Source organism: Sinocyclocheilus anshuiensis, unplaced genomic scaffold (assembly GCF_001515605.1).
Source record: "Sinocyclocheilus anshuiensis isolate Anshui unplaced genomic scaffold, SAMN03320099.WGS_v1.1 scaffold412, whole genome shotgun sequence".
Lineage (NCBI taxonomy): Eukaryota > Metazoa > Chordata > Actinopteri > Cypriniformes > Cyprinidae > Sinocyclocheilus > Sinocyclocheilus anshuiensis.
The window spans coordinates 2,094,080-2,114,785 of record NW_015558661.1 but is presented as its reverse complement, the minus strand read 5'-3'; the positions used below and the strand labels follow the sequence as shown (position 1 = coordinate 2,114,785).

Genomic DNA, 20,706 nt, shown 5'->3' with positions numbered 1-20,706 from the left:
TGTGTGTGTGTGTGTGTGTGTGTGTGTGTGTGTGTGTGTGTGTGTGTGAGAGAGAGAGAGAGAGAGAGAGAGCTCGCGCGCTCGTGTAAGGAGAGGGCACGTTTACTTCAGCAAGTGTCACATCAAAACAGCGACAAGAAGTTGAGAAGACGCCAACAACGCTGCAAGATGGAGGTATGATATTATTTAGTGTGCTTGCGTTTCAAACTGTTGTTGTTGCCTTTTTTTTTTTACTTCAAGTTTATTTCCTATACTGCTCTTCACACGTTGTCTGGCACAAAGTAAACAAAAACTTGTTGCATTTCAGCCCATGAGATGCCACGAGATGATTCAAGATGGCAAAGCATCAGCAATTATATATGTCATAGAAATAATTGCTTTATACTATAGTCTGTTTTCGTTTTCTTACTGAATACAATTTCATTACAAATGATATTATCAGCAATTTGAGTACAAATCTAAAGAAAAATACAAAAACATTTCAATATTTTTTATATTGGTTTATCCCATTGCTTTAATGACAACAGCACTAAAGCTGCATGAATTTCACACTTTTGTGAAAAACTTTGACTGTTGAATATGCCGTATTTTGAACAATTTCGAAAATTCTAAAACTTGTATTTTCAGATTCAAATTAGATTTTGAATTAGACTTTTGTACTCCACTGTATGCATAATATGTTTGTATTTCACATTTTATAGTTTTTAATTTAAGAGACTTTTGGGTTAAATGAGTTGTTAGTGCATATATATATATATATATATATATATATATATACACACACACACATATACATAGCTGTGGCAATATCTTTCAGATTGGCCAAGCCACCTGCAAACCTCCATCGATTTACATAACCTTGTTTGCAGAGGCTGCTATCATTACTAGCAGATTTATTGTTGTGTTTGTGCCAGTAACTCTGTGAATTGTGTTTGACCAGTGAATCCTGTTGACTTGACACTGCCTCGCTTACATGTCTCAAGTTAGAAAGAAAGTATGACTGGAATGGCAGCAAGCTAACTGACACAGGAAGTGGTGTAACCTCATCCATATGACAGATTAAAATGGCGGGTTTGGATGGTGGACCCACGTGCTTGTGTTTGCAGATTGGAGGTTTTTTGACAATTGAATGTCAAGTTTGAATGCTCAAACCACTTTTTCCATCTCTGAACATTTTTGAGTGATCATAGAAAAACAATTGGCTTGCAAATAGACAGCTTTTTTTTAAGAGCTTTGACAACTTGCTATATATTTTAGTGCAGTTTTAGTGACTTGTTGGCAAATTGTGAAATTTTCCATAGGTTTCTAGATGTTTTTTATACTGTGACCTACATAGGCTCTATATATTATAGATCTATCTATATATTTTGCAAATGTTATTTTAATAAAATCTCTAAATATCAGTGATTGTTTGAGTTGTACATAACAAAATAAATGCCTACAAATCCAGTAGTTAATTTTGTCTAAAATAAGTGTGTTTTTTTTTTCATGAAAAAAATTAATACTTTTTTAAGAGATACCAGTACTTAATGTTTATTAATATTTAATGCAGTTCTTTTTTCATGCAAATAAGTGCAACTGGAAACATCTGAAAATTAATGGGTTAAAGTCACTCATCAACATTAATAGTGTGCTGTATTTGGTGCTTTATCATGTTAGATATGTTATAATAACTGATCATGCAGACTGAGGGAACAGTATGGCGCTGCACAATATTATAGTATAATAATTCAAGCTACATTTAATGTGCTGCTGCTTCTTGGAAAGTGAGTGTATAACATACAAAACAACTGACTGTGCATGTGCTTCTATTGTCTGGTTCTGAAAATTACATTGTGGTCATGAGAACTCAAATAGTCATATGGCTATGTCAAATAGCACAAATCTCACAAACAAGACAAAATAAATTGATTTCTCAACTCATTTCATTCTGATAGTCAACTTTTGCATACTTTAAGCCAGAGGAACCATTCTCTGTGAATATATTGTGAGCTGAACCACATGTAAAGATGTATCTTATACAAAATCTTGGCTGCAAGAGGAGTTGTGAAGACTGGATTGACTTCATCGAAAGCTTGTCCATTTCACAGCTTTGTGTTGGGTCATATTGACTCTCAGAGCACTGTACCGCATGGACGTCGGGATATTTAAGTTGATTATCTCCTGAATGTCAGCTATGTGAGCATGAGGGTTAGTGTCAGTCCCACCTCAGCAGCTGTTAGAGCAACGGCCCTCTCTTTTCAGAGCGGTACGCAACCACAGAGTGTGTTCATAGATGAGACAGAGCGATTTAGAGAAGGGAAATGTTATTGCAACACGACATTAACCGACATTAACTGACTACAACAAGCTTCCTCCCCAAAAGGCTTGTATATTTGGTTTGTTATTTGTACTGGAGAGTGTTCTGTGCATTTAAGAGAGCGATCATTCCTTACCTCATAAAGAACTTGCAGAACTTTGTGCTGGGAGACTGTGAGAGCATATGGGTGTGAACTTGTCCCAGCCACCCTTCAAAATTCAGGGACATGACTTCATTTGGAGTATTAGCAAGTGATGTAAATGTTTAGTGCAGGACACAATGTCCATGTCTTTTCCATGCCATGATTTTCAAGTATTGTTTGATTCATAGTCGTTCCAATCAATGAGACCTTGTCAGATAATGTCAAGTGGATGCAGGTTGTCCTGTCACAGGAAGTGGATGTCTATTGTGTAGATGGAGTCATTACATACTCCTTAAACACTGTGTGACTGATTCAAGACCTGGACCCTGATGGGATCTGGGTGTGAGGTGGAGTCCGTCATCATAACTCTCTGACTCACACCAGAGTGTTTTGCGAAGCCTCGACTTTTCCAGCACACCATCCGCTCCAAGTATTCTGAGCCAGAATATGAAGTCATAGTACTGGGGCACTTTTGGATAGAGATCACTCTACAGGAACGTGATTGTCTTTGAACTCTGCTGCCTTTAGTAAAGAAACGGTGACTTAAGACATACTCTATACGTGACGTGACGTGACATGTGGCCAAGTATGGTGACCCATACTAAAAAGACCGTATAAGTCATTATAATCCATAATTATGTCCCCACTGGGTGCAATGAATGCCTCGTTTATAATGGGTTTTCATGTTTTTGAGTCGTCGCTCCGGCCGGACAGGGCATCATCACAATATGGTAAAGGGCATAACATTTCCGTCACACGCTTCATCGCTCAGATCCCGGTTGGCTGGCAGAGGAAGATGGAAGCTGGGGCTGTATCTTACATCAGGTACGTCCACACCTTACTTTTTGTCATTCATACCGTATTGACCCGAATATAAGACGATGTTTTTTTCTTGGAAATACATCTGAAAAAACGCGTCGTCTTATATTCAGGGTCTAGACTTTGACATGTCAATAATACACCCACAACAATAGGTGGCGCCAAATACGCATAAAATGAGTGTGCCATGAAATGCGTAATGTAATAATGTAATGTGTGTTGTAAAGATCGTTTTGAACCTTAAACCGCATAAACACATTTCTTTACACCAAATACTCAAAATAATGTTCTTTTTAGCAACATCATATGACCCCTTTAATAATTATTAATTTTAAGTTGTTTTTTTTTGAGGACTCTTAAAAGGATTGTTCACCTAAAATGCGAAATCTGTCATCTTTTTTTGGAATGGAGGTCAGTGGTCACCAAAAATGTGGTTACCAACATTCTTCAAAATATTTTAAGAGTGTGAACTATCCCTTTGAGTTTAGAATGGACTTCATAATGGACTGGATATAATGTATATAATATATAACCTGTAATGGGTGTTGAATTTGACATCCCAGCTCAGGATAGTTGGTAGTTGGTAGCCAAGGATTGGCTCTGTGCTCGTTCTTGTGGTGCCATTAGCCACTCAATGTTGTTACAGTGTCATGGATATTGAAATGAGAGCCTGCAAGCATAGAGCAAATCACAACTAGGGTCCTGCACCAGTCCAGCTGCCACTGAGATGGACGATGGCTAGGACAGACCTCTTTGAGTTGACCCCTCATTTGCTCAGTTATGAATTTCTTTGTACTTATTCCCACTGTGCGTCCCATGCAGCAATGCTGAGAATGCAGTTTGTAACTCTACATTATAAAGTGGATTCTGACATGTTTTGAAGAGCAAAAACGCATACAGTTGAGTTTATGTAAGTAGAAGTGTCTGCGTTCACGGCCTTCTGTAGAACAAGTTTTGGATTATATAATGGAAATTCTCTCTTTCCTCCCTGTTCATCCTTTCATATTAGGGGATGTATTTCAGTGTAAATTGAATCATGGCTGCTTCCTCATGTCCTTCAACCCTCACACGTACAACAGTTTCTTTGTGGGACACTAATAAGATTCCATTTTCCACTCTCTGGGTCACAATCAGCAGCGTGCACTGGTGGACTTCTAAAATGAGGAGCGTGTTTGGGTTGAGTTTCTTTATTTTTTTAACATAATGATTTTAATGTTTCAGTCACATTTGATGTTTTCACAGTTTCCGGGTTAAAGACAGATGCAACACCATATAGACGTAAAATGATACTTAGAATAATCACATTTTTATATGTTTATATTAGTATTTATATTAAACCAGGTCACATCAAAGGCTCTCTACTGTTGAAAAGCTTAGGGTCAGTAAGATTTTTTTAATGTTTTTGAAAAAAAACCCGTCTCTTATGCTTTATTTATTTGATACAGTGAAAACGGTCATATTGAGAAATATTATTGCAATGTAATTTATTCAAAAAATGTTTTAATGTAATTTATTCCTGTGATGGCAACACTAAATTTTCAGCAGCCATTACTCCAGTCCTCAGTGTCACATGGTCCTTCAGAAATCATTGTAATATGCTGAGTTCATATTCCATATTAATATTTTATATTATTATCAAACATGAAAACAGTTGTGCTGCTTAATTCGAGTAAACATTTTGGCTCACACTTTATTTTAAGGTCCAATTCTCGCTATTAACAAACCATTAACTATGACTTTTGCCTCAATAAACTCCTAATTTGCTGCTTATTAATAGTTAGTAAGGTAGTTAAGTTTAGGTATTGGGTAGGATTAGGGATATCTTTTTAAGTGCTAATAAACAACCAATATGTTAATAATAGACATGATAATAAGCAACTAGTTAATAGTGAGAATTGGTCTCTATACTAAAGTGTTACCATATTTTGTAATGTAAAAGTCCACTTGATCAGTTTAAAGTGTTACTTGAAATTAAATTCTTTACACGCTTAATTGTTTTTTGTTTTTGAAGAGATACTGCCTCCCTTGTTGCCACTGACAAACTGCCCCTGGTAACAATGTGGCTGAAGCAGTTGAAGAGGAAATGCAGACCAATACCCGAGAGCCTAACTTAGATGTTTTTTACACGTAACTGCTCCCACACTCGTGATGGCATTATGCTTAATGAGCTGATTCTTGCTCCAGCTCTGCAGTGCGGTTTAAAAGCGAGTATGTCATCATGATCATGCCTCTGCTTTGGAGATGAAGAAAGGCTCATGATGAATTGATTATGTTTGTTGCATTGTATACTCACCCTGTGTCATCTGACTGCTGCCAACTCTTGTAAAGATAGAGTAAGCTTTGGAACGAATCTGTCTTTTGTTGCTAACAGTGTTTATTGAGGTAGTAAAACTGTTGAAGAAACTATTAGTGGCGATTGCAGCAGTGATGTCATCTTCAGGGGTCATCTCTGCAGGTGTGTGTGTGTGTTAAATGTGTGCAAAGGCACAGCTGTGGGGCACACACACCCTTAGCCACCCATACTCACACACACACATATGCTGTAAATCTCACCACCCACTGGGTCTCAAGAGAAGAGCTGCCCACACCCTGCCTTAAATTAGTAGTAGAGCTCAGTGCCCTGTACTTAACATGTGAGATATACACTGCATCTGCAACCTTTCAAAAGTAAAAACCGTACCATTTGTCATGTATGTTCATGTTTTAAAGACATAGTTTACCCAAATATGAAAAAGTGCTGCTTATTTACTCACCCTCAGGCCATCCAAGATGTATGTGACTTAAAGTTGTAAAGATTTTTAGTTGAAACGGTGGTTCTTGGTGATTTATCATATGTGACCCTGGACCACAAAACCAGTCTTAAGTCGCTGGGGTATATTTGTAGCAATAGCCAAAAATACATTGTATGGGTCAAAATTATCGATTTTTCTTTTATGACAAAAATCATTAGGATATTAAGTAAAGATCATGTTCCATGAAGATGTTTTGTAAATTTCCTACCGTAAATATATCAAAACTTAATTTTTGATTAGTAATATGCATTGCTAAGAACTTCATTTGGACAACTTTAAAGGTTATTTTCTCAATATTTAGATTTTTTTTACACCCTCAGATTCCAGATATTCAAATAGTTGTATCTCTGCCAAATATTGTCCTATCCTAACAAACCATACATCAATGGACAGCTTATTTGTTCAGCTTTCAGAATGATGTATAAATCTCAATTTCGAAAAATTGACCCTTATGATTGGTTTTGTGGTCCAGGGTGATATGCTAGTCAACAGGCACCTTCATTTTATGAGTTAAAGCATATACAAAAACAAACAATTTATATGCGGCTCGTGATGATATATTGTGGTCTTATGAAGTGAAACGATTGGTCTGTGTAAGGAAGTGAATGATATTTACAACATAATCCATAACCTCAAATTAATGATCCTGCATGCTAGTGTTTTCTCTCGTATACTACTGACACTGTTGTTGTCTACAACAGAGAAGGGAGGACATGTGTGCAGAAGGTGGCTTAGTTTTATCAATATATTTCACTTGTGTTGTATTTTTCATCAAAATGGTACTTACTTTTGCTTATCCTGGATGACTGTAGTGTGACAATCCTTTTGGAAACAACAACAGTGTCAGTTAACATACGTGCATATGTCATTAGCATGAGCGGTTTTTTTTTTTTGCATATTATAAATCACCAAGGACGACAGTTTCAGCTAAAATCTTTACTGTTTTACTGTAGAAAGAAAGTCACCTACATCTTGGGGGTGAGTAAATTAACAGCAAATTTTCAGTTTTGGATGAAATTCCTTTCTCTGTAAAATATTCCCACAGAGTAGAGCAGAAATACATGTTAGCAATGCCAGATTGTTTATATTTGCATAATATCTACTGTAATACCAAAAAACTTATTATAGAGGGGTACTGGATGAAGGAAATCAGTGTTTTCTCAGTTGCTGTTGTTAAAAATGGCAAGCATGGTCTTACATTGCATGTCAGGCATGGGAGCGGTTCAGTCTCTGGGGCAGGTCCTCATCATCTTCCCATGTTGTTTTTGGCGGTTAGCATAAATTTGTCAATTTGTCAGTGACACTAAGAATTTCTGTGAATGTTTCTTGGGGGTCACACTGGAGAATGTTTTCTCAGGCTGGAGTTTGAAGTGAGCTGGGTGACAAAATACATGTCTACCTACTTGATATGAGCTAAACTGCTTAAATCTGTTTCTGTTATGAGTAATTTCTACTCAGAAACATGGAATATCAAATTTTGAGTATATATACTGATATATCAGTGAATTGTAAACATGCCTCGATTTAAAATAGCAACAAGCTATTTCACAGAACAAGCTTTTTTTCTGTCTATCTTGGGCACTAAATAGGGCAAATGATGTCATGATGGAATGCTTTTATCTTAAAGAGGACTGGATCTAGTGGAGCTGGAACACATGGGCAGCACTGAGAGCAGTGCAGACAGAAAGAGGCTGGGCAAAAGAGTTTTTTTTTTTTTTTAAATAGAGGCCTGAATGCATCAAGGTACCAGGCGTTTACCAGGTCTTATTTGGCTTTTTTATTAAGCAGCTGGCTGTCATGTGCCCAATTTTTTTTTTATTGCTACCAGGCTTACATAGACACTGAAGCAAGACAAAAAGAATTTTAAAGAATTGTAGTTCTTTGTGTTAGCTTGACATCATATTTGAGTCTAGAAGGGAAGATTCAGGTTCAAATCTTAACCTAATATATTTACATATTAAAAGGGATTCAAAGTATATTAAAGCATTCATTTAATGAAATTTAATATTGACAAACATATCGACTAACATTTTTTACTTCACTTCAAACTAAGTCACAGTAGAAGCATTGCATATCTCTGCACAAGACCTCTGTAGTGTTTCATTTTTGGATGAATCAGTGTTTTTGAATCAGTTGAGTTATTGAATCCATTGTTTTTTAATCATTGAATCCAAAATTATTCAGTGACTCACTCATGAAGACAGTAGTCACTTGTTTTGTTCCTGGATAAATTAGCATTTTTGAACAAATCGGTTGAGTGAATGATTAAATGACTCACTAATAAAGTCAGTCACTTTTTGCAACCTACTAACTCTGAACTAACTGTTATGTGTATATAATAATAAAATGTATTATAAATAAAACATAATATTTAATAAAAAAGATAATTACGACTCAATTTTACAGCCATCATGCATTTTCAATTCATTGAGAAGAGCAGCATTTTGGGATGATAATTTTTCTGTTTTAAGTAAACAACACTTTACTTAAAGAGTTAGTTCACCCAAAAATGAAAATTCTGTCATTAATTACTCACCCTCATGTCGTTCCAAACCCGTAAGACCTTCGTTCATCTTCAGAACACAAATTAAGATATTTTTGATAAAATGTGAGCGCTCTCTGACCCTCCATAGACTGCAATGCAACTGTAATGTTCCCAGGTCCAAAAACGTAGCAAGGACATCGGTAAAATAGTCCACGTGACATCAGTGGTTCAACTGTAATTTTTACGAAGCTACGAGAATACTTTTTGTGTGCAAAGAAAACAATAATAACATAATTTATTCAACAATTCTTCTCCCTGAGTTACCGTCTTCCGCCATTTTGGAGAGTTCCCCAGAACGTAATCAATGTAATCAGCATTGTTTACATTCAGTAGACAGCGCGTGCATGCTGAACGTAAACAAACGAATCAAAAATATTATCAAAAATATCTTAATTTGCGTTTCGAAGATGAACGAAGGTCTTACGGGTTTGGAACGACATGAAGGTGAGTGATTAATGACAGAATTTTCTTTTTTTGGTGAACTAACTCTTTAAAGCCTTTATGTATAAATAATGCATTATAAAAGTAGTTTTAATGCATTAATTATGCCTTGTAATGCACCTTTTAATGCATTGCACAGTTTCGTGAACAATTAATACATTATAATACAACCACAGTTAATACATTATAACACTTATCAATTCATTGTTTCACTATGCATTTAAAATTCGATTATTATTCGATAATTGTTTTATGACAAGAAATCATGTATTACAACAAACATTATGAATACTTATAATACATTATACCCTTTAATAACCCTTTATAATGCCTTATACATAAAGGCTTTAAAGGGGTGTTTTTTTTTCTAGGCTTGATTGTGTTTATGGGGTGCAGTCTTGTATGTGTTAATGCTTGGTTTTTTTAAAAACGCATTATTTTTCACATAATTTACCTTCTTTTACCATTTTTCCTTCTTTTATGAAGCCCCGCCCTCAGGAATAGGCGATGGGCTCTGATTGGTTAGGCATTAAACTGCCAGAATTTTAAAAGACGATATCTCTGTTTGCATTGATCTTTCAGCTTCGTAACTTTGCAGATATTGTTTATGCTCAAACAGCAACATTACACACTAACTAATGTTAAAAAAGTGAAATCGCAATGAACCACCCCTTTAAGTAAAATGTTACCAACATTTTTTTACCTGCAGACTGAGAAACTTTATTAGAAAAGTTGTATTCATAATTAACTTTGTTCAAAAGTGGTTTGGCTTGCTCAAGCACCCTTCCTGTTTTTGACTCTTCGTATATTCTTCAGTCTTATCTTAAGTTGCCTCATCATTGTATAACCAACATCCTGTAAGGTATAGACTGCATACAGCTTAGTGTTGGTGGGTTCCCACAAAGCTCTGAGACTGAACATCTTGAAAACAAACAGTTGTGTAAGTCCATAGACATTGCCTCAGCCCTAAAATACCACATTCTGCTATCACTTTTGACAAGGCAGCACTGGTTTCCCTTCACTGATAGTGAGAGTGCTAATGGTCATAGATGGAAGCCTGTGGATGGAAGAGCCTGAGACGGGAATGATAACAGCGTGCTGAAGTCATACCCGACTGTCCCCCTGAGGATGCTTGCATGGCTAAAAAAGCAATTTCTCAAAGATTTCCTTTGAAATACACTCTTTTCATCACTTTGCTCAAATGAGCATTCACGACTGTGGTTTCCTGTGGTGAAAAACAAGACATTTTCTCAGCCTCACTGTAGAAGTCAGCATAACAAAACCTAATGGCTTGTAATTAGAAATCTTTACTAGAAGATTAAAAAGTCAAAGCTGGACTAAAATCCTCTAATATAAGGTGTTGCTTTGCCCTCTGCAATATTGTGTGTTTTCATACATGTTTAAGAAAATGTGTTATGTATTTATAAAGGTGGCAGTTGTTTTTACAGTTAATAAATTGATTTTAGAGTGCTTTGCCATGGATTGTAATGCCTTAGATTAATATTACAGAAAATATATCAAAAAGAAGGGGGCATTCTTATTCATACACTAACATTTTTGTATTTCAGGAGCATTCTGTTGTAAAAAAGCGCTCCGTGGCTGAACTAGCTGGAAAATTCAGTTGTCCAATATCCCATATGACAGACGCTGAAGTGGTGAGGTTCCATGTTATCCGAATATGATCACATCCTCTCTGCTTTCGCACTTGAACTTCCTAATATCTCCTTTTTTCAGGAAGGTGTCCTCAGGCACAGATATTAATAAGGGGAAATGTTATGCAATGCAGAAATACTATGCTGCATGTCTATGCAGGTGACAGATGGGTTATCTTGTTTTTTTACAACTACTTTCCTGCCTTTTTCCCCTTTTGCAAGCCCTGTCGCTCACTTTAGTATTTCTTAAACATTTCCTCATTGCAAACTCTCAAGTATATACAATAGTGTTTTTTTTCCCTCACAAAGTCTGTTTCCGTTTGTATGTGGCATTATCTTAATATTTTATGTAGTCATGTGTAATTTTTAAAGTGTATTTTATTTTTAGATAGGATTTTTAAATAGTTTTATTCTTTTCTTATGTTTATTAATTTTGTTTTATTAGAAATATTTTGATTACTTTTTGTAATTAATATTAGGTATTGATTTTGTAGTATATTTTAATTGTTTTAATTTTAATTATTTATATCTTAATTCTTTCATATCTGAGTTTTTCTGTCTCTGTTATAATATAATATTTCTATAATTGTTTTTTAAATATTATGTATTGTTTTATTACTACTTTTTAATTTTTATAGAAAAAAAATATTTTAATTTTTTTTACATATATATATATTTTTTTTTTTTGATATTATTGTCAATACAATTTTTTTATACATTTTATTTGGCTTTTAATTATTTAATTCTACAAATGTTTATTGTATTTTTTTATTTTTTATTACTTTTATTTTTTAAATAGTAAATATTCATATTTATTTGTTTGAGGGGGTTTATTTTTTTCTTTTTTGATCATTAGAATTCTCTGGAAGTAATGTGGTAGTAAGGTATGTACGTGTTTAGGCATGTGGATCTGAGCTCTTCTTTTGTTTCAGAACAAGCCTGTGAGGAGGAGACCCCCACGCTCTCTGCCGCTGCCTGCTGGTAATGACGCAGGTCAAGGCCAGGATGAGGTGAGACGATCCGGGATTTACGGGGGAAAAAAACCTACATTGTCAGTAATAAAACTAGCTTTCATTACAGTGTAGTTAAAACATTATCCTTAGTAGCTGAATGCATATAAAAATTATGTTTGTACACTATTACCTCAAATCAAAATATGCAATGCGTTGTAGCAATGATGCAGATTTTCAAAGCTTTGTCTCAATATAAAACATTAGTATTGTTAAAAGTTTTTATATTTACATAACTGGTTTATTTTTTTATCCGTTCAGAAAGGAGCTGAAACCGTATCAACCAGGAAGAACAGAAACTCTGCCCTCATTGAGAAACTGCAGGTTGGTTGTTCACAGCAATGTTTCCCTCTAGTGGACAGGGGCCAGTATTGCTTTAGATAATGAAAGTGATTTTCCATCCCATTTCACACAGGCCAGCCTTACGCTTTCTCCCACGGGACCTCCGCCCTTCCCAAAGAGCCCAGGGGTGGTGAAGTTACCGGTGCCGCTCTTCTCCCCTGGCTCTCCCAGCAGCCCCTCTAGTCCTCCTGCAACTGTCACACCCAAACAAGAGGAAACTCCTGCCAACTTTGAGAGTACCGCCGAGGGAACTGTTCTCAAAAGCATCAACAAGGTTTGAGGCTTCGTATCATTTCACATGTCAGTGAATTCAAACTAGGGCTGCACGATATATTGTTTCAGTATGGATATCGCGATGTGCGCATCCGTGATAGTCACATCGCAGGATGTGCGATGTTTAGTATACTGATCGTTATATTTATACTGATTGTTTTCTTTGCTCACACTCAGACAAGGTGTCTACACCGGACGCGACAGCTGTACAGATACCCATTTTAAATACATTTAGTAGCGGAGCTACTGCAAGCGATTTTCAGTGCTGGAAATCCATTTATCCTTTGTTGAAACTTCCGCGTCATCGTGGAGAGTGCAGGTCACGGTTGCTTAGCATAGCAATGCTATGCAGTGTTATTTTACATTTGATTATTCCATTTCTGTACCTAAATACTGTTAGACTTACCTGAAAAATATAAAGCACTGCTTATTTCATTTGTATCTTTGTTCTGTTATTTATCTATGCTTGTAATTTGTTTATTTCCTATGCTGATTTACTCGCCTACAAAATCACCCCAATCATTGATTTTTTTTTCCAAATACAGCTATTGGAGTCATCAGATTTTTTTTCCATATCGCAAATATATATCGCAGAAAAAAAAAATATCGCAATGTGAGTTTTTTCCAATATCGTGCAGCCCTAATTCAAACCAATAAAAACTGTTACAGTGTTTGAATTCGAACGCATTTTGAAATCTGCACAGGGTAGAGCTCGACATTCCATCAAGCGGCGCCCACCGTCTCGCCGACACAGGAAGTCCAGTGCAGATGAAGGCGGAGAAGAGGTGGATAAAACAGCCACCCTCGATCAAACGACTCCAAACGGGCACGAAGGAGACGTGTTTGAAGAACACAAGACCTCACCGGATGCAGAATCTCTCTCCTCTAAAGAACAGATTGAGCAGGAAACTAGATCCACAGATTCTGAGAAGCCAGAACTGGAGGAAAAAGTGGAGACTGTGACTTCAGAAAAGGAAGAGGGAGAAGAGAAAGAAGAGAAAACAGAACCAGAGACAAAGGAAGAGAAAAGTGAAGATGAACCACAGCTGGCTAACAGTACAGAAGAAACAGGCGAAGAGCCAGTCACGCAACCACAAACAGAACCGGACACAACAGATGAGAAAGAAGAGGAACAGAAAGAAGATGAAGTAAACCATTAGAGCCAAGTGAGTGCGAGTCATATCCATGTTCACACTAGTTACACGCACCAACTTCTTGTTTCATTTGATCTCATTATTTATATTTTGCAGGATCGTAAAGTCTCTTAATAGAGAAAAAGGTCAGATCTGCCTCAGACCGAAGAACTCTCTGCTTAACCAAAGCAAAGACATCAGGAGAAGATGAATAATGTGAATAACTTAGTTTTAGACTTCACACATTTGAGTCGTTTGAATGAGCAAGTGAAACCTGCAGGTGCAGAGAACAACAGTATTTTCTCTTCCGTACAGTTGTATTAACATTTTGGTAATACCTCTGTTCTGAGCCGCTTGTGTGAATTTACACATTATTTTGTTTTGTGAAATATTTTGTATATAGTTAATAGTCTTCACTTGAAGGACTTTTTCTGTTCTGTTTATGTTTATAGTTTATAGTTTTCCTATTAAAAAAATATAAATAGTTGATCTTTGCAGAAAATAAAAAATGGGAGTATGAAAAAAAAAATCATTTCCACATTTCATTGGAAAATATTGTAGTTTTCTCAGTGCAATGTTGGATGTAAAAAGTATCATAGTATATGTAAGGATCATTAAGATGGAACCACGAGGTCATGACCCTGGCTGGTCCTATTCCGGCCTCTAGACAAAATATTAGCTACAAATATGCACATAGAAATAGCTTCTTCCTCTTATAAAATCTTCTAATCAGGGCACTGACAGATTTTCAGCGTTAGGCCTGTTCTCATCTCTGGGATCTGTGCTGAGCTCATGGAAGCTCTAGTTAGGCACAGATTATCATTTAAATCTCACTCATTAAGCATGTGTTCTGTTTTAATATTCACACTGAACACTACTACGACTGGTATATTTAACTATGGCATGGACCCAAATATCATGCTGCTTTTCGAAGTTGTGAAAGGATTCAATATTGTCCAGTAATGGCAATGAGATTAATTAAAGATTGGAATCAGATATTCAAGGTCAGGGGAGGAAGGATTAACTGTGGATCAACTCATGTTTCCTAATCTGGCTTTCACTGAAATACTAGCAGACTTTTTGGTTGGTCCTGATTGCTAATATTGTCACCGGAAAGTGTGATGTAAAAATAAACCATATGAAATCGATGAGGATAATAACCATTGCTATGAGAATTTGAAAATGATTTTCACAGGTGGAATTACAGCCTGTTCACTTTTTGCTTTACTCTATTGTTCTGATTGGACAATATATGTTTTACAAATAATTATGCTTTTATTACAGTTGACACTATTTATAAAATCTTTTCCAAAGATGAGTAACATCCTCCTGTTGCTCAGGTTTGAGCAGGCATAGCACACGAGCTAATCACATTTCCCTGTTTTTATATAATTATGTAAGTATGTTTGCATGTCGCACCTTGATCATTAATGTGTTCATTTGTTTTGTTCCTTCACGTGACGTTTGACAGAGTCGCTTCTGATTGGACAATATATGTTTTACAAATAATTATGCTTTTATTACAGTTGACACTATTTATAAAATCTTTTCCAAAGATGAGTAACATCCTCCTGTTGCTCAGGTTTGAGCAGGCATAGCACACGAGCTAATCACATTTCCCTGTTTTTATATAATTATGTAAGTATGTTTGCATGTGTCGCACCTTGATCATTAATGTGTTCATTTGTTTTGTTCCTTCACGTGACGTTTGACAGAGTCGCTGCTAATCCCAGCATAGGAAACTTCTCTTAATTTACTGGTAGACCTTTAGAAATGGCAGGAAAGTAATGAGTTGAGAGGTTCAGGCTAATGCTCACAATGAACGTTTGAGCTCATGACTACAGTCACTTAATCCCATTTACTGCAGTGGATACAAAACACATTAAGACCCTAACGAAGAGCACAGGTCTGCCTCGTCACCACTTTCAAGTGAGAAAAGTCAGTGATCGGACTGGCATGTGGACAAAACAAAGCTGGGAGATCATCAGGTCATATCACCAATAGCATTTGCATTAAAGTGTTGTGTGACAACTCCATTTCCCATGAATTGCAAAAAAATGCTTTCTCACCCTTCATTTCTATTTAATTCAGAAAATGAAAGTGAACAGCAATTTTCTCACCTGAAAGAATAGTGATTGTACATTTGCTATGATCACTTAACAATTTAGTTTTTTTTTTTTTTCAGTTTAGTTTTCATTTTAAAATGGAGCTACACAATTTGCAGCAGCTTTTTTTTTTTGTAAAACTAAAGACATGGAGACTTTTTAGTTTGTATTTTGCTGTTTTTGTAAAAATGTTTAGCTGGTTATGCAAAACATCTTATTTGCATCAATTATTTTTTCAATTGAATTTATGCAAAACAATAAATCCTACAATAATATACTTTTATGAAGTATAAAATGTTATGTTGATTCTGCATGATCAGAAACTACATGCAATCATTTATCAAATAAATTTAGGGATGTACAATATATTTCTCCTATATCAGTTAATGGCCAATATTTTTTTGTTTTATTTTTGTTTTGTTTTTATTGATATTTATTTTTTTAAATATGATCTAAATGTAATTATATATATAAAATGTTGCAATGCCTAAATTGTAGTCTTTAAAATGATTGGTTATAGTTTTTATTTATTTTTAATATTCAGACAAAATAGTATAGAATTTTAATGTGTTATCAGCCATAATACGAAAAAAATCATACTAGCAAATTACAAAATGAATATCCATTTTACACGCGCACACAGTGTATACAGTATACATAAAGTATGTATTTACACGTCTTTACTAAAGTTTATTAAAGTATTTATTTACACACACACAGAGAGACTTTATGTATATACAGTATTATGTTGCAATGCCTATATTTACTTGTACTTTAAAATGATTGGTTATAGTTTTTTTAATATTCAGACAAAATTGTATAGAATTTTAATGTGGCGTTGTCAGCTATAATATGAAAACATTAATCAGTATCAGCCAGAATTCTATCACTCCTATTTAAGTTTTAAACTTATTTTGTAAAAATAAGAGTTATTTAAAGTCTGCATTGAGAGATGGATGGATAAGTATAATAGTGCGAGGTGGCCTCTGATGCACTCTGCACTACAACGACCGCACAAACGGTTCATCTGGAGCTGAACAGCTGAACACTGTTATATATGCATTCTCTACTCTGTGCCAGTTACTCTTTAACGGGCAGGCCTCGCCATTATCCCATTAGCAGTAGTTATTTTAAGGTGCCATCTTTTTTTATTGGTACCTGGATCTAAGTTCAGACATTCAGTATCCTGGAGGCCTGTCTGCACCTCGCCATCAGAGCTCACAGGCCTGCAACCGCCTGGACCAGCGAGGGCTGCAGGGCACAGCCATGGGGAACACACACGCAAGTCTGGACGACATCCTCGCTGAGGACATGCACCACTGGTATAACAAGTTCATGCGGGAGTCTCCATCAGGCCTGATCACTCTTTTTGAGCTCAAGTCCATCCTGGGACTGCAGGGGATGAATGAGGATGCTAACAGTTATGTGGACCAAGTGTTCACTTTCGACATGGATGGGGTGGGAATTCATTCTTGAAGTGATTTGTCTTGGTTATATTAGAATGTAACATCAATCAGCGTTGTAATTTCTGAGGATTGTGATGGATCTAATTCTGCGATCAGACCTGTTACATAGCTATCAAGTTATTGTTTGATCTTAAATGGATGTTTCAAATAAACTTGTGCATGTGCACCAGAGATCAGATTGGTAAAACAAGCTAAACTCTGGTGGTAAACCATTTATCGTTTACACAGGTATTACTCGGAAGAGGCAGCAAATGCATATCTGATTTATCCAAGTTACTTTGGATAAAACTGCACAATATTAATATTTATATGTATCATTTAGTAATGTACAGTTTAAATATACCTATTTTTATTATGTTCAAAAGCCTTCTGACCCACTCGACAAAAAAAAAATGGTCAAAATATATGGCAAATATATGCTGATTGTAAATAAATATATGTATAGTAAAATAAATATACTTTTTATATTGAAAATATATTTAGTTACCATTTTGCTTTGTTCAAATGCCAAAATATACTACAAAATGTACTTCAACAGCTGAGAAAATACTTCCAATCCAGTCTTATAATGCATTTTGGGTAAGTGCAAAATGTTATTTTTAAAGCATAAATTGGACAGTATAAATATATTAAAATTAAAAACATAGCTAAAAAATTGGCAAACATATAGGAGGAAATATTAGCAACTAAATGTATTTTAACATTTATTCTAGCAATATTTTTTTGGCCATTTTGTTTTACTTTTATATTTTGCTATATGGGGACTGTGTCGACAGCAGGCAATATGATATATGATGTTTAATAAGAAATATGGAGGTTACATTTTGTTGTGTAATTCTTCCAAGCTCACTTGATTGATTTACTGATATGTTGAGTCAAGTACAACATTGAGATCTCATAGTAGACTGTACAGCTTAGAGGAGAAAAGCTTACAATGCAACAACGTTACAAAGCTTACATTGATTAAGGTAAAAAAACAAAAAAAAACAAGCTAACATAATGATCTTGCTTGGATTTCCTTAGCTGGACTGTTCATATTAAAACAGCCTAACAAAAAATATTGTAATATGAACTGTCCCTCTCTGTCTCTCTCGTGCTTTTCTCTCTTTTCTTTAGGATGGATACATCAATTTTGTGGAATATATCGCTGCTATCAGCTTAATGCTCAAGGGGGAAATCAACCAGAAACTCAAATGGTACTTTAAACTTTTTGACCAGGATGGCAATGGAAAAATCGACAAGGATGAATTGGAAACAATATTTACTGTAAGTTAACATTTTAACGTTTTTTTTTCAACAGCTGTAAAAAAATCCCAAATGATGCAATATACACTATGCACTTATACACTATGTACTCAACCATGTAGTGCTTCATTCATAATTGGAGTCTGATAGCCCCGACCCCTTCGCGACATAATTCAAGCTGAGCCTGTGAGAGTTGAGTGCATGAAGTGTCCAAAATTACACACTTAGTTTTTTGGTTAAGCGCACTTTTTCTTTTAGGAATTTTCAGTGTGAACACTCTACTCGCACTATTTATACGACAAAACATAACAGAATAGTGCATAAGTACATAATATGGGACGCGACTGATGTCATACGTTAACCTCTGCTTAGGACAATCACTGAATTATCTACATTTATATTTTCTCCCACATCAGATCTTTGTGAACGAACCAAAAATAGAAAGTCAAACATAGAACCTGACTGCAGGTCGGGTCAGGTTAACATGGACACTGGATCAGTCTGCTTAACTTGTAGATGATCTGATTTAATCCAGTTAGAGAACTGTCTTCCTTGTGCGGAGGTTTCTGAGACTGACACTTCTTAGAATGGAAATAGTGTTGCGTGGCATCTTCAGATGACCTCAGGTGGCTGCATACAATAATGCTGCAGTTCTAGAGATGGGAATTTGTAATTGATTTTCATCGATGTTTCTATGTAAAAAGTTCTGAAATTATATGTTCTTTTGTTCTACAACAGGCTATACAAGACATCACAAGAAATCGTGACATTGTACCAGAGGAAGTAGTGGCTCTTATATTTGAAAAGATTGATGTTAACGGAGAAGGTGAGAACCAGTTCATTTATGAAAATCCTCATCTATATACATATAGAGATTCTACATCTCTCTTTACTTAAACGTTCAGGTGAACTGACGCTGGAGGAGTTCATTGAAGGAGCCAAAGATCATCCTGACATTATGGATATGCTGAAGAAACTGATGGACCTCACTCCAGTCCTGGTCATTATTGTCGAAGGGCGACAGAAACCAATCAATGCGAGTTAGGCTGGATAAACTCCATCTTAAGGACAGAGAAACCAGAAAATTGCCCACCTGAAAACCAAATGAATTGAGGGTTTGGTATTCCCACTCTTGAGGAACAGATGCAGCTTCCCACCACAGCTGTGTGATTTCCTCAACAGAAAATTCTCAGGGGAACTTAGACTTTTGCCCAAGCATTGTGCTGTCTGACCCCAGTGGAGATACCAAGCCTTGCATCTGAGCTGTCCTCAGCTGAACATTGATCTTCTAATGCTATAAGGGATTCAGGAGACTAAGGAACCGCTGGCAAGGTTTAGGAGTGAGCAATGTGGGGCTTTTTAAGGCAAGGCTCAGTGGAGAACACTGAGCGCATGTCTAGTGACTTTCATTGGGTGAGCACATCATATAATCCATGAATTGTATACGGCATCACTATATTGCTCTGAGAGTGAACTGAGACAGTCCATTGCCGACGTGGCCTGAATTGCCCTAAAAACTGTGAAATTACTGTAAATAGAGCAGTGGTTCTCAACTGTTTTACACTGGACATCAAATGGCAACCCAACACGGAACAATAGTTTATTGTACAAAATGTACCTGTAAATCAAATATTTCTATAGAATGTTGTATATTACAATAAACACAATATTTGGCCACAAAAGGCTGACATCAACATTCTTTGACGTTATTAACCATGTGGGACGTTGTGCCTGTTTATTTTGCTGTCCGTGACCCATCAGAACAGACCTAAGACCCATTTCTCATTTGAGACCCACCAGTTGAGAACCACTGATATAACATCACAAATAAAGCACTTTCTCAAGGGACAGTATCAAATTTGCCTGATAAAGTTAGCTGATGCAGTAGGTGCAAAAGAAATTCATTAAATGCATTTCCATATATCATCTTTTTAGCTGATCTAAACTTAGTTGTCAAAACAGTAAAACTAAAAGTCTTCTAAATTATTAACTGCATATTTCAGACTTGTATATACTACCATTCATAGGTTTGAGTTCAGTAAGAATTTTATTTTAGTTTATATTTATTTTGGGGGAAAAAACTTTTATGCAGTAAGGACACATTAAACTGATCAAAAGTGACAGTAAAAAAATGCTGTTATTCTATTATAATGTTACCAAAGATTTCTACTAAAAGAAAATGCTGTTATTCTATTAATCAAAACATCCTGAAAAAAGTATCACAGTTTCCACAAAAAATTAAGCAACACAGCCGTTTTCAATATTGATAATAATAAGAAATGTTTCTTAAGTATCAAATCAGCATATCAGAATGATTTCTGAAGGATCATGTGACACTGAAGACTGGATAATGATGCTGAAAATTGAGCTTTGCATCACAGAAATAAATTATACTTTAAAATGCATTCAAACAGAAAACTGTTACTATAAATTGGAATAATA

The 20,706-nt window shown here is 35.7% G+C and overlaps 2 protein-coding genes across 4 annotated transcripts; both read left to right on the top strand.

Moving 5' to 3' along the window:
• Window positions 1-42: 42 nt before the first annotated feature.
• Window positions 43-13,854, top strand: dub (duboraya). Of its 3 annotated transcripts, none has more exons than XM_016477262.1 (7): window positions 43-174; window positions 10,607-10,693; window positions 11,623-11,700; window positions 11,962-12,024; window positions 12,116-12,316; window positions 13,020-13,481; window positions 13,566-13,854. In XM_016477262.1, exons 1-6 carry the CDS (start codon window positions 169-171, stop codon window positions 13,473-13,475), a joined length of 891 nt encoding a protein of 296 aa, XP_016332748.1. In that variant the 5' UTR covers window positions 43-168; the 3' UTR covers window positions 13,476-13,481; window positions 13,566-13,854. The 3 variants fall into 3 exon arrangements, with proteins under 3 accessions (XP_016332748.1, XP_016332750.1, XP_016332749.1); XM_016477263.1 differs by lacking the exon at window positions 43-174 and adding an exon at window positions 10,773-10,850 and having other exon boundaries at window positions 10,619-10,693; XM_016477264.1 differs by lacking the exon at window positions 10,607-10,693.
• A 2,849-nt stretch (window positions 13,855-16,703) lies between these two features.
• Window positions 16,704-20,343, top strand: guca1d (guanylate cyclase activator 1d). Its single transcript, XM_016477271.1, has 4 exons — window positions 16,704-17,011; window positions 18,136-18,285; window positions 19,003-19,090; window positions 19,170-20,343. The coding sequence occupies exons 1-4, from the start codon at window positions 16,820-16,822 to the stop codon at window positions 19,307-19,309; spliced, it is 570 nt and encodes a 189-aa protein (XP_016332757.1). The 5' UTR covers window positions 16,704-16,819; the 3' UTR covers window positions 19,310-20,343.
• The last annotated feature ends 363 nt before the right edge of the window (window positions 20,344-20,706 follow it).

Coding starts and splice junctions, on each gene's coding strand:
- guca1d (XM_016477271.1), top strand. CDS start 16,820: ATGGGGAACACACACGCAAGTCTGGACGACATCCTCGCTGAGGACATG. Junction 17,012..18,135: donor TCACTTTCGACATGGATGGG/GTGGGAATTCAT, acceptor TCTTTTCTTTAG/GATGGATACATCAATTTTGT. Junction 19,091..19,169: donor GATTGATGTTAACGGAGAAG/GTGAGAACCAGT, acceptor TTAAACGTTCAG/GTGAACTGACGCTGGAGGAG.
- dub (XM_016477262.1), top strand. Junction 10,694..11,622: donor ATATGACAGACGCTGAAGTG/GTGAGGTTCCAT, acceptor CTTTTGTTTCAG/AACAAGCCTGTGAGGAGGAG. Junction 12,317..13,019: donor TTCTCAAAAGCATCAACAAG/GTTTGAGGCTTC, acceptor AAATCTGCACAG/GGTAGAGCTCGACATTCCAT.